At 46.1% G+C, this 12219-nt stretch overlaps 1 protein-coding gene across 1 annotated transcript; it reads left to right on the top strand.

Moving 5' to 3' along the window:
- Positions 1-26: 26 nt before the first annotated feature.
- Positions 27-11999, top strand: KIF3B (kinesin family member 3B). The gene is made up of 9 exons (XM_032127009.1): positions 27-95; positions 3362-4800; positions 5373-5474; positions 6137-6259; positions 6372-6490; positions 6722-6835; positions 7293-7398; positions 7607-7785; positions 8367-11999. The coding sequence occupies exons 2-9, from the start codon at positions 3418-3420 to the stop codon at positions 8461-8463; spliced, it is 2223 nt and encodes a 740-aa protein (XP_031982900.1). The 5' UTR covers positions 27-95; positions 3362-3417; the 3' UTR covers positions 8464-11999.
- Positions 12000-12219: the final 220 nt, after the last annotated feature.

Below are 12219 nucleotides of genomic sequence, written 5' to 3'. Positions count from 1 at the left end.
GTTGCCAGGGAAGCGCGTCACGGGCGGGCGGAGCGGCCGCGCCGCTTCCGGGGCCGCGGGAGGAGCGCCCGAGCGGCTCCATGGTGACGGCGCAGGTGAGTCCGGCCCGGCCCCGCGTCGCGCCCGCACCCCGCCCCGAGCATCCCCAAGCCCCCGGGCCGACGCGCCGCGGGCCGGTGACAGCCCGCTGCCCCCCCGGCCGCCCCCGGTGCCTCGCGTGGGCACGGCCCGGACCGCGGTGGGGCGGCCGGGACAGCGAGCGCGGGAGGCGGCGGGACCCGCCCGCGGCCGGGCTGCGGGGGCGATGCCGCGGCCGGGTGGCCTCGTTCGCGTGGGTGTCCCCCGCTCCCGGTCCTTCTCCCTCGCGGTCCTTCCCCCTCTCCACGAGCGCGCTCCGCTGTCCCCGGGCCCCCTTCCCTGCAGCGCCCGGTGTCGCAGCCGCGAGGGCGGCGGGGGATGCTCGGGTGAATCCGGGAACGAGCCCGCGGTCCCGGCTCCCCGGGGGAAGGAACACCCGTGGGGTGCCGCGCTGAGGCGATAGCGGTGACCACAAGTGACCCCAGACGCTGAGTGAAATCAGGGCACACCGTGGCACAGGTGGCACGGGGATGTCCTGCCCGGCCTGCGGAGCGTTTGGCAGGGAGGCGAGAGGAGAACAGCAGCACAAAGGGTGGTTTGGCTTGGGAAGGACGGAAAGACACAATTCAACCGTGACATTACGAAACCACAAATATTTGAAAGATTTGAATGGCAAGAAGCAATGGAATGTTTCGAGTGGTACCTCGGGATGTGCAGAGACGCAAGGGAAGGGTTTGGGCAGTTCTGAGAAAATCTTTCAGAGATGTTTAAGCTTAAGGCAGGAAGCAGAGCGGCCTCAGGACATCACCTGTCAGGGCAGGTGGCGGGGGTGAGCACAATGCCTGGGACACTGCTGTCCAAGACAGCCCCTCCCAACCCTGGAAGTTTCTGAGGAAAAGTGGTTGCCTCAGTTTGCATTCAGGTTGTGGCATTGGTCATTTTTTCAGGCGCAACCTTGTGTTGACTGAAATAAATGAAAATGCTTCAGTTTCTGCCCATCCTTCCCTCTTGGTCACCAGGGGCACATTTGCAAGTGCCTCCATCTCAACCTTGACTTGTAGGGACCTGGCCCAGGTCACTTCAGGCTGAAGTAATTTCATAAAAAAATTCCCATCTTTGATGGAGAAGAGTGGATGGCACGGCAGCATTCCCAGCTTTCCTGCCATTCATGTCCAGCCACTCTGGCAGCTCAAACATTGCCCTGGAGTTTCTGGGGAATACAAACACTGCTAACTAATTGGTTTTATTTTCCAGTTACACACTTGGATAAATCTGAGAAGAACCATAATTTGTTATGCTTCCAGTAAACTTCACCGCAGTAGCTAAAATAATTGGAGATGATTCGTGATGGGTTGTTATGAAAATAGCCCAAATCAGGGGTAAAATCAGTTGTTTGTGACTATAAAAAGAGACTTGCAAGTGAAGTGGGGAAAGGTTTTAAAAGCTGATGGTGAGGAGGTACACCCAGATGAGCAGCAAATGTGCAACATAATTTTTGTTCAAGGTGTATGTCTGGCAAGACTAACTGAACTCTGATCATTTAATATTTGTCATAGTTGCTTACAAAAGTGACACTTCTCATCAGAATGGTATTTTAGATATTCAATATATAAAATAAATCCATGCTCTCCTTGTCAGAACTTGTGCCTAATTCGAGTATTTGCCAGTGTGAACATGCAGATACGTGACACAGTGGTTGTCATGTGACCTTGTCAGAAAATTGTCTCTTGTGAACTTGAATTACAGGAATGTCTCTGGGAGCTGTGGAAGGACATGCGTGTATTAATGTATACAAGTCCTCAGGATGAGAAGAGGGAGGGTTGTTTTTTGTGATTCTGCCAAGATTTGTCCTCGTTTCACTTAGTCTTTCTGTGTTCATGCTCCAGAATTCGTGTTTGCTGTGGGTCAGACAGGAAGGTCACCTTTATCTGGAGCTGTCAGTTAGGAGGGAAGTGGTTTCATTCAGTAGCTACCCAAAATTCCTGTAGCAGTTTAAACTCACTGTGCAGGGTGTAGAGTGAATTCTGAATGACTGTCCAGTTCAATGCTTTTATGGAAAGAATGAGAAGCAAAGAGTTTCCCCCTGCAGACCCAAGGAAATTCCCAAGGCCGTACTGAGGTTTTTGTACAATTTTTAACCATATTTATCTGCTACTTCTGTTTTACTTTTTCCAGTCTGACTGTCTGTATGTTGGGCTAGAATTGTGCTTCCTTTCCCATCCACTAGCTCTGGTCCTGAAGTTCTCTGCCACCTTGTTGGAGAAGCTCTCCTGATCCATGCAATTATCGAGTAAAAAACAATTAGACAAAAATCCCTGTTTCCTGCTGATCCAGCTGGGAAGGGAACAGTGAACACATCCCAAGGAGGCCACACCTGAACATGTGCCAGCACTACCTTGGACTCCCTGTGTGTATTAGTTTTACACTTAGTTCCAGCTGGCAGAAGGACCTCAGGGCTCTTCTTGGAAGATATTTTGGAAATAAAAAGCGTTATTAGAAGCCACATGGCATTCCCCAAGCTGTGCCATTGAGATCTGCTGTGTAGGCTTTAGCAGTGACTGCTTTAGCAGGAACACAGGCTTTTTGCTCCATTTTCAGTGGCAGCTCATCTTGCTGATGACTGGAGGATGCACCAGTGTGTTCTTCTGTCTACCCAGAGTCATGAACGGCTTGGATCTGTGATCTGGGTTTATGCAATGTGAGTTTAGGTTGATGGTGAGTCCTGTAAACCTGATGCAGTTGGAACACCAGAGCAGGAGTGATGTCAGTAGGTCAGTGTAGTTGAGCAGGGCTGGCTTTTGTGGGGAATCCTGATAAAAGTGTATTGCCAAAAGAAATGGTAATAGCAGACTTGTGCTCCAGAGAGAGCAAGGCTGTACTAGATTTTCAAACTGGGAGATTTAAAACAAAAGGCCTGACTGCAAAAAAAAAAAAAAAAAGCAAAGTATTCTTTTTATAAATAGTTTAAAAAGGCTTATTATTATTTTTGAGGGTCAAGAAAAGGATCTTTACCAACTGTAAAGATGTGATTCAATGATGAATTTTTGCAGCAGAGCTTGTAAAAATGATACCATTTGATGCACAGCCTTTGGTAAAATAATTCTGTCTCAGTTCAGGCCTTTACAGGGGTTTCATGTTGTACGTTATTTTAGTTCTTCAAAATCCCTTGCAGCTTAATGAATGCAAAATGCTGCTCAAATCAATGAAGCAAGTCTTTGGCTTTGTGGAAAGTTGTCCTTGCAGTAAACTGCCTTCAGACATTCCTGCTTTGTTTTTGTTCCAGGTTTCTAGCACGGGATCATCCATCAGTCGGATCGCACCAGCCGCAGCCCTGCTGTCATGTCTAAGTCAAAGAGCTCCGAGTCCGTGCGGGTGGTCGTGCGCTGCCGGCCCATGAACAGCAAAGAGAAAACCGCTTCCTATGAAAAAGTTGTCAATGTGGATGTCAAGTTAGGGCAGGTCTCAGTGAAGAATCCACGGGGATCATCTCATGAACTGCCTAAAACTTTCACCTTTGATGCTGTGTATGACTGGAATTCCAAACAGGTCGAACTCTACGATGAGACCTTCAGACCTCTCGTGGACTCTGTTCTGCAAGGGTTTAATGGGACAATCTTTGCCTATGGGCAGACTGGGACAGGGAAAACGTATACGATGGAAGGGGTGCGTGGTGATCCTGAAAAGAGAGGGGTCATCCCCAATTCATTCGACCACATCTTCACCCACATCTCTAGATCTCAAAATCAGCAATACTTAGTTAGAGCGTCTTATTTGGAAATTTACCAAGAAGAAATCAGAGACTTGTTATCAAAGGATCAGTCCAAGCGGCTGGAGTTGAAGGAGAGACCAGACACGGGGGTTTTTGTTAAGGATTTGACCACCATTGTTACGAAAAGTGTCAAAGAGATAGAGCACATCATGAATTTGGGAAACCAGAACCGCTCCGTTGGTGCCACCAACATGAACGAGCACAGCTCTCGATCTCACGCCATTTTCCAGATCACTATCGAGTGCAGCGAGTTGGGACTGGATGGAGAGAACCACATCCGTGTTGGGAAGCTCAACCTGGTCGACCTGGCAGGCAGCGAGCGGCAAGCAAAGACCGGGGCACAGGGGGAAAGGCTGAAGGAAGCCACTAAAATCAATCTCTCCCTCTCAGCTTTGGGCAACGTTATCTCTGCACTGGTAGATGGCAAAAGCACGCACATTCCATACCGGGACTCCAAGCTGACCAGGCTACTTCAGGACTCATTAGGTGGCAACGCCAAAACTGTGATGGTGGCCAATATAGGCCCTGCCTCTTACAATGTAGAGGAGACACTGACCACACTGAGATATGCCAACCGTGCCAAAAACATCAAGAATAAGCCACAAGTGAACGAGGATCCTAAGGAGGCTCTGCTGCGGGAATTCCAGGAAGAGATTGCTCGGCTCAAGGCACAATTGGAAAAACGGTCTATTGGCAAAAGAAAGAGGAGAGAAAGGAGAAGGGAGGGTGGGGAAGAGGAGGAGGACACTGAAGAGGGTGAGGATGAAGGAGATGACAAAGACGATTATTGGAGGGAGCAACAAGAAAAGCTGGAGATTGAGAAGAAAGCTATAGTCGAGGATCACAGCTTGGTAGCAGAAGAAAAGATGAGGCTGCTGAAAGAAAAGGAAAAGAAAATGGAGGACCTGAAGCGAGAGAAGGAAGCAACAGAGATGCTGAGTGCAAAAATCAAGGTAGAATTCTTCCTTGTCATACTCTTTGAAAGCAGTTTGTTTAAGCTGTGGGGAAAATAAAGAGTTTCCCAATTTGGAAAGATATTTCACAGGAAGTTTCCAGGACAGTGATTTGTGTTTCGTTTGGAAGATTTTAAAATAAACTATTTCTAGCCAGAAGCTGAAATGTCCACTATTAATTACATGTTTCAATGTTCATGAGTTGTTTCATTGTTCTTATGTGCTGATCTTAAGCAATTGGCACGATAAAAGACAATACATCTTTTCACAAGCTGTGGCACAGGAAAAGTTTCGTTCTGTCACAGATCATTAACAAGTTCTTTACAGGGGAGCACACATTTTGGTTCTCCAGCTTTGCCACACATTGCAGTGGGGACTTTATTCTAAACAAGTTACTGTTGCATTAATCCCACAGTTTTATAGGAATTTTAAGAAATAGGGATTCTTGTAGCAGCTGCCTTGAAAGAGAAGGTTAAATGAGGGAGCTGCCCTGAAGAAGTTGTATCCATAGGAGAGAAAGTTACCTTCTGTGGTCACTGAGAGAAACTTCTGACCCTGGTTTTTCCTTTCAGACAATGGAAAGCAAGCTGCTGGTGGGAGGGAAAAATATTGTGGATCACACAAATGAACAGCAGAAAATCCTGGAACAGAAACGACAGGAAATTGCAGAACAGGTACAAGGAAGGAGATTTGTTATTTTGTATAAAAGGCCTTGCTGCGGAACTTTTGTAAAACATTATGTTGGGGAAATTACCAGAAAAATTTTCCAGGGTTAACCCTAAAATTGGTTTAATGGCAATCATTTATTGAAAAGAAGGGGGAAGGGCTTGTGTCAGATTAGTCATTATTTGAAGTATGTAAAGAAGGTTTATCACAGTTTTATTCCAGCTCTTCATGGTAAAGATTTGCTTCCTATCTTGATTGGAGCTGTTTGTAAGTGAAGAAATATTTCTAAGACATCTCAGAGTACCAGTTTGGCCTTTAGCTCAAGAGAGGGGTCTTTACTCTGCGCTAAAAGTTCATTTTCTGCTATGCAAATTCTGTTGGTGATTCTTAAATACAGTAACCAGTACGAACTGATAAAAAGGAAAGAAAAAAATAACCTAAAAATGGCATTTTGTTCCTTTAGTTGAAGCTTGAGTCTTGTTCACACTGTCTGATTTTAATTGCAAAATAAGGACAAATAAGAGTTAATGCTTCTGGTATTTCTATGGCAAGAGATAGGAAGAACTGGAAGGCAGGGAAGGAAACCCATCCTGAGCATTGGTATCATGTGTGTCAACTGGAGGTGACAAGGTAATTGTGGTCTTTAATGCCATCTTGTCACATTCTTCAGAAACGTCGGGAGCGAGAAATCCAGCAACAGATGGAAAGTCGGGACGAGGAAACACTAGAGCTGAAGGAGACCTATAGTTCTCTGCAGCAAGAGGTGGACATAAAGACCAAAAAACTCAAAAAGGTAAAAAGAAAATGATTCCCTGTCTACCAGGCTGGGAATAAAATCAACTTGTGTGTGAAAGTGAGAGGAGCATTGGCAAGTGACAGATTTTGGCTCTTGTTGTGTGCTCCAGTTATTTTCCAAGCTGCAAGCTGTGAAGGCAGAGATCCATGATCTCCAAGAAGAGCACATCAAGGGGCGCCAGGAAATGGAGCAGACCCAGAATGAACTCACCAGGGAACTAAAGCTAAAGTAAGTCCCATCACTTCATTGCCTGCTATTAACTGTAACAGAGAGGGTGTCTCGGGGTGGGGAGTGGAGGGACTGCCTTGCACGTACTTGTGGAATAAGATTTAAACACGAGAAAACTAAACCATTCCTCCTTTTCCAGGGTTGTATTACATCAGTGGGAGAGGAGCAGTGAGGAAAGTCATGTACTAATTATGTCTCTTGTATATCTCTCATTTCTGTGGTTGCATGTAGGCACCTGATTATTGAAAACTTTATTCCCTTGGAAGAAAAGAATAAGATCATGAACAGATCATTCCTTGATGAAGAGGAAGACAACTGGAAACTACATCCCATAACCCGTCTGGAGTGAGTGTACTTCTGCTCTTTTCTCGGGATGGAATTACAGGTCACGGGAAACCCTCTAGCTGTCAAGAACAAAAGAGGGATTGAATTGGGGATTTAAACTGGCCCTTTAGAGTTCACAGCTTCTTGATGCATAATAAAATAAACCAAAACAATTTGTTCCTCTTAATAGGTGCTGTAAAACAGAAATGTACAGTTAGGAGAATTCTTGGAAGATTATGATTTTTCTAATAAACAAACCCAATAATTATATGTAAAACATATGTAATAGTGCATTCACCATTAAAATAGCAGTGCATTCCTATCATATTTCTTTCCTGCTCCTACAAATGCAGCTTGGGTGGTTTCTGCTGTGTTGAAACAGATTTCTGCATGGAATTTGCAGATGTTGTAGCTCATAAACTCCAAGAGGAGCCTTTGGTTTTAGGGTATAACAGACTGAGTCTCTGTTTTCGTCTAGTAACCAGCAGATGATGAAAAGACCAGTATCTGCTGTGGGGTACAAAAGGCCCCTGAGCCAACACGCCAGGACGTCCATGATGAGTCATACAGAGGCTCGGTACAGGGTAAGCCCACATGTGGTTGAACCTTTGTCTCTTCAACCTCCTGATCAGGGGAATGTGAATTCCAGAGGGGATTGTGTGTTCTTCTTTGAGATGTAAATTTGTAGTGTCCTGCATACATTTATAAAGTACTTGAGATTAAGTTTCTGGAGGGAAAAGTAGCAGTTAGTATGAAAACATGGAGACTTTGATTGTGCTTTTCCTATCTCAGGCAGAGAACATCGTGTTACTGGAACTGGACGGGCCCAGCCGAACAACAAGGAACTATGAAGGCCCAGCCATCGCTCCCAAGGTTCAGGCAGCTCTGGAAGCAGCTCTGCAGGAAGAAGATGAGATTCAAGTGGACGCCTCAACCTTTGAGAGCACTTCAAATAAAAAATCAAAACCCAGGTGAGTTAGACCTTCCCTGAGCAGACTGGCCCACAGGAGAGGTGCAAGTGCAGTTGCTGTTGGTCAGCACTTCTCATCAGTGAAGTGAAGCTGAGCTTTGTAGATAAGCAGAGAAAGAAAGGAACATAGAACCATAGAGTCATTAAGGTTGGAAAAGACTTTTAAGATTTGAGCCCAGCCTTCAACCAAATCCCACCATGCCACTAAACCTTATCACAACTTCTCATTTTTTGAACACTTCCAGGGATGGAGATTCCACCACTGCCCTGACCAACCTGTGCCAGGGCTCAACCACTCTTGCAGTGAGGAAATTTTTCCTAATATTGAGCCTAAACCTCCCCTTGTAGGACTTGAGGCTGTTTTACCTTGGTCTGTCAACTTGTTACTTAGAGAAGAGGCCAACCCCCACCTCCCCACAACCTTCTTTCAGGGTGTAGGACATAGGACAGAAAAAAAGCTGAAACTGTTTATTAGAGAAAAACTCCAGTAAAAAAATCAGCTTTTTGAAGATTAATTGTGGAAAGTAACAGGTGACATTGTCAGAGCTTTTCTTGTTTATATTTTAATTTTTGCTTCCTCAGACCAAAAACTGGAAGGAAATCGGCGGCATCCTCATCAGGATCAGGCACCCCCAGTTCTCAGCTCTACCCACAGTCACGAGGGCTGGTTCCAAAATAAAACCAGCAACTCCTCTCCAGGGAGGGAACAGCCTTTACCTTCTGGGAGCAGAGACAAGGACAAACCTGCAGAGAGAGCTCCTGGCCAGCCTCCAGCCCCTTTCCCTGGAGATGGCCTTGTTGCTGTTTAACTGACTCGGGCCAGTCCAGGGGCACTGAGCCATGGGAAGATCTGTGCTTGCAACTCAGCATTTGGCCTCTGTGGGAAATGGATTTTAGTTAGGAAATCAAAAATGCATGAGGTACGTTACAGTGTGTTAGGAGCAATGGGAAGCATGGGGATCACCTCACAGCATCACCGTCCTCCTCCTGCACCAGTCCTTCTGCTGCACGAGGCTTTTTGGCTGTTGGGCACTAAGAAGACAGAGTTGGAAGTCATCTCAGCAGAACCACCAATCTCCAGGTCCACAGTGAGAACCAAAAGAGGCTAAAAAGCAGAGGATCTGTTCAAACTTGACAAGGTGCATGGTTCTTCCTCTTCCTGCTTGAGAGACTGGCATCATCACCTGGGGTACAGGCATTGGTCTGAACAGGCAGGATGGCAGTGGCCAGCGTGTCCTCACCACCACACAGCTGTGCCTCCCCATAGGGCTGTAGGACAGAAAAGGGTCTTGAAAACAACTCTGTGGTCTCCAGAAAGGAAGCAGTAGAATCTGAAGTCCTTTCTTTGTTTACAGGCATAAGTGAGAGCTCCTCTAAGCTGACCTACAGACCTCACCCCTACCAACAGGAACCACCTTGTCAAAGAACACCTCTGCACGCCAGTGTCAGCTCCACAGCTTTCCTCCTCTCTCTTGCCTCCATCTTTACCCCTGGCATTTAAAACCAGTCTCCATATGACATCTTTAATGGCATATGGCCATTTTCTCATGCCTCCTACTGTTGATGGAAGACATAGCATTAGCTCAGAGCTCTCCCTGCCAGGCTCAGACTCTCAGCTGGGCAGAGAACTGGAACTTGGAGCTGCCTTTGAGTGTACTCCTGGGAGTTTGGTCCCTTCTCTTGGTGTCTAAGGAGGTTCAGCATTCAGTGCCTCTTGTGCCTCACCTGTTCCATGTTAAGCAGCTTTCTCTCTGCACCTCCCAGTCCACTCAGAGCCACCTAACCAAGGCTGGTGGTGGAAGCTGGTGTTAATTCCAGGGGTTTTACTTCGAAAACAAGGGAGGAAGAGGTCCTGCTTTTGACAGTCTCCTTGCAAAGCTGCCCTATGACTAAAGCAGGCTCGTGTAGCAGGGTAGAGGGAGGTGAACTCCAGGCTAAGGACAGAGTAAGGTGTCCCTGTCTAGTGTCCCACAGCTCATTCATAAGTTTTAGTTCACTGTATATTGAGACTTGGGATGTTATTTTTCCTGGTTGCTCTTGGCTGTCATCCTGTGAACGTTTTTACCTGTTTCCCTCACTGATGACTTCCTCCAGACTGACACATGTGAGTGTGTGAGGACTTGCCTGGTTGTAGAAATGCTCTGATGTGTGGACTCTGCCTTGTGCTCGTTAATTGTCCACAGAGTGACTTCACCCAGGCTGGAGAACTCCTTTCTACTGACCCCCTGAGCAGGAGGAACTGAGTACTCAGCACAGCTCACTTGTGCATCCTGCAGGCACGGTGCCCAGGTGAGCCAGGTGGGCCCCTTGAACACCAACTGGGCTGCTGCAATCCATGGGTGCTTTCCTGGGCCACAGGGTTAATGTATGTATACACATATATGCACACATATATATATTAGTTTTGGTGGAGGAAGGAAGGATTTGCTTTTAATTGAGAGAGCAGGCATATGACCAATTTCTTTCAACCTGAACGTGGAAACCCAGCGTAATCTTCATTTTTACAAAGCACTGTTTATGTCCAGAGAGCCTTTTAACTGGCTCTTGTTGCATAATATAACATCAACTTCTCTTCCCTCTCCTCCCTCTTTCTCTCCAGCACATAATCTTCTGTACTAGGACATTTTAAAAGATGATTGTATGGTTTAAGTGCTCAGAGACTTGAAATTAAACAAGGGGGGTGGGGTGGGGGGAAATGTTTAAAACCCTGCAATAGCAGCACAGTAGATAACCACGTCTATGTACATACCTAAGTACACATGTTTTTTGTGAATAATGCATACACAGACACATCCATGTCTGCACATGTGCACACTCTTCCTCAGTTGCTACTATTCCATAGGGAATTCTAGTCTATATTAAACTCATATGCTGGAAACTGCCCTCGTGGCAGGGCTGGTACCGTGGAACTCTGCAGTGCAAACCTGTTTTCATGTTGATGAGCCAGCTGGTGTCAGAAAGGCTCTGCTTTTAACTCTGTAGAAATTCATTAGCAAGGTGAAAGAAACTCAGTAGAGTGGAAAAGAAAAAATCTGCATATTTAGTCATTGTATGTAAATTGGGGCTTTGGGTGGAGATTTGGTCAGTGTGTTCATGGGCAATCTCGGCCTGTTACAGAAGCTTTTGGATTCTCATTCCAATGGACTTAACCCTCACCAGATGCTCAGTAGCACTGATATTAAGATACATTGTCTTAAGCTGTACAAAACATCCTGAGCTCTGGTTTGAAGCTTTTAAGAAACATTCCTGCCGAGTTTGCCCTTTTCTGGTGTTATCTGAACCATCTGGGCTTCCTGCTGGTTAACCAAAGGCAGGAAATCCAGCTGGAGTCCTGGAAGAGGCCCTGGGACAGCCATGCGCCGTCACCTTTTCTTCTTAGGAATGTTTAACATTCAACATAATTGTCTTTGCTCTGATCTGTATAATGGGATCTTTTTTTTGAAAAAGTGGCATGGAGCAGGAGTCGGCCAGTGGGAGCAAGCGCCCCAAGACACTGAAGCATAGGAATTAAAGCACTTTGTTAAATCCTTAACTTAGGTCTAGCGCCTTTTAAAAAATATTTGCATGCTGCTTGAATCTTCTAAAACACATACCTCTGCCAGAGCACCTGGGGCTGCGCCGGTGCCTTATACAGATCAGAGCAGGCAGTGTTCAGTCAGTTTTAGGTGTGTGAGTCTGCCCTCGCTGAACACGCAGCGCTGGAGTTTCAATGAGGCACCTGTGTACCTGGACCTGTCCTCTCTCCTGTCTGTGCTGGGCAATGTGCACCAGTCTTTAAACAGTTCAGTGTAATTCCTGGGGGTCTGTTCCTGCTGTGTTCAAAGACAGATTGGAAAAGAGAACCTGCAAAAGCCATAATTAGCTACGGAGATGGAACTGAAATGAGAACACTGGTCCTGCCTGCTGCACTGTGCAGCGGGGGGTTGACTCTCTGGGGTCCAGGTGCTTACTGCCTTCTCCAGCCCCCTTTCTTTTTGAAGAGGTGACCCAGGATCCTTCTATGGGCACAGCTGTCGATGACAACTCTCAGCTCCTTGGAGATACACCCACCTGCGCCTTCTCTTAGGTGATCTGTAGAAAAAGAACCTGTCCATAGTTCTGTCCATAGTTTTACAGCTTATATTTATTTGTATCATCTCTTTTGTCTAGGAATGTAAAGTGATCCTAAAATACAACGTGTAATAAAGTCAATAAGATTTATTGCATCTATCAAAACGTGTGGTTTTCATTGTTACTTTGGGGCAGGGCTCGGTGACTTCATGTTTTATAAAGCCTCGTCTTATTTTTCTTCAATTAAAAAAAAGAAGTGTCTGTGCAAAGTAAGTGGGAAAATGTAAATATGAGTAGAACTGCGATGAGTATTGTAAAGTGTGTGTATATAAATATATATATATATAAAAAATACGAGTAGAAGGTGCTGATGCCTGGCATGTGG

This window comes from Corvus moneduloides, chromosome 17, assembly GCF_009650955.1.
Source record: "Corvus moneduloides isolate bCorMon1 chromosome 17, bCorMon1.pri, whole genome shotgun sequence".
NCBI lineage: Eukaryota > Metazoa > Chordata > Aves > Passeriformes > Corvidae > Corvus > Corvus moneduloides.
The sequence above is the reverse complement of the archived record's forward strand: the minus strand, read 5'-3'. Positions and strand labels throughout refer to the sequence as shown.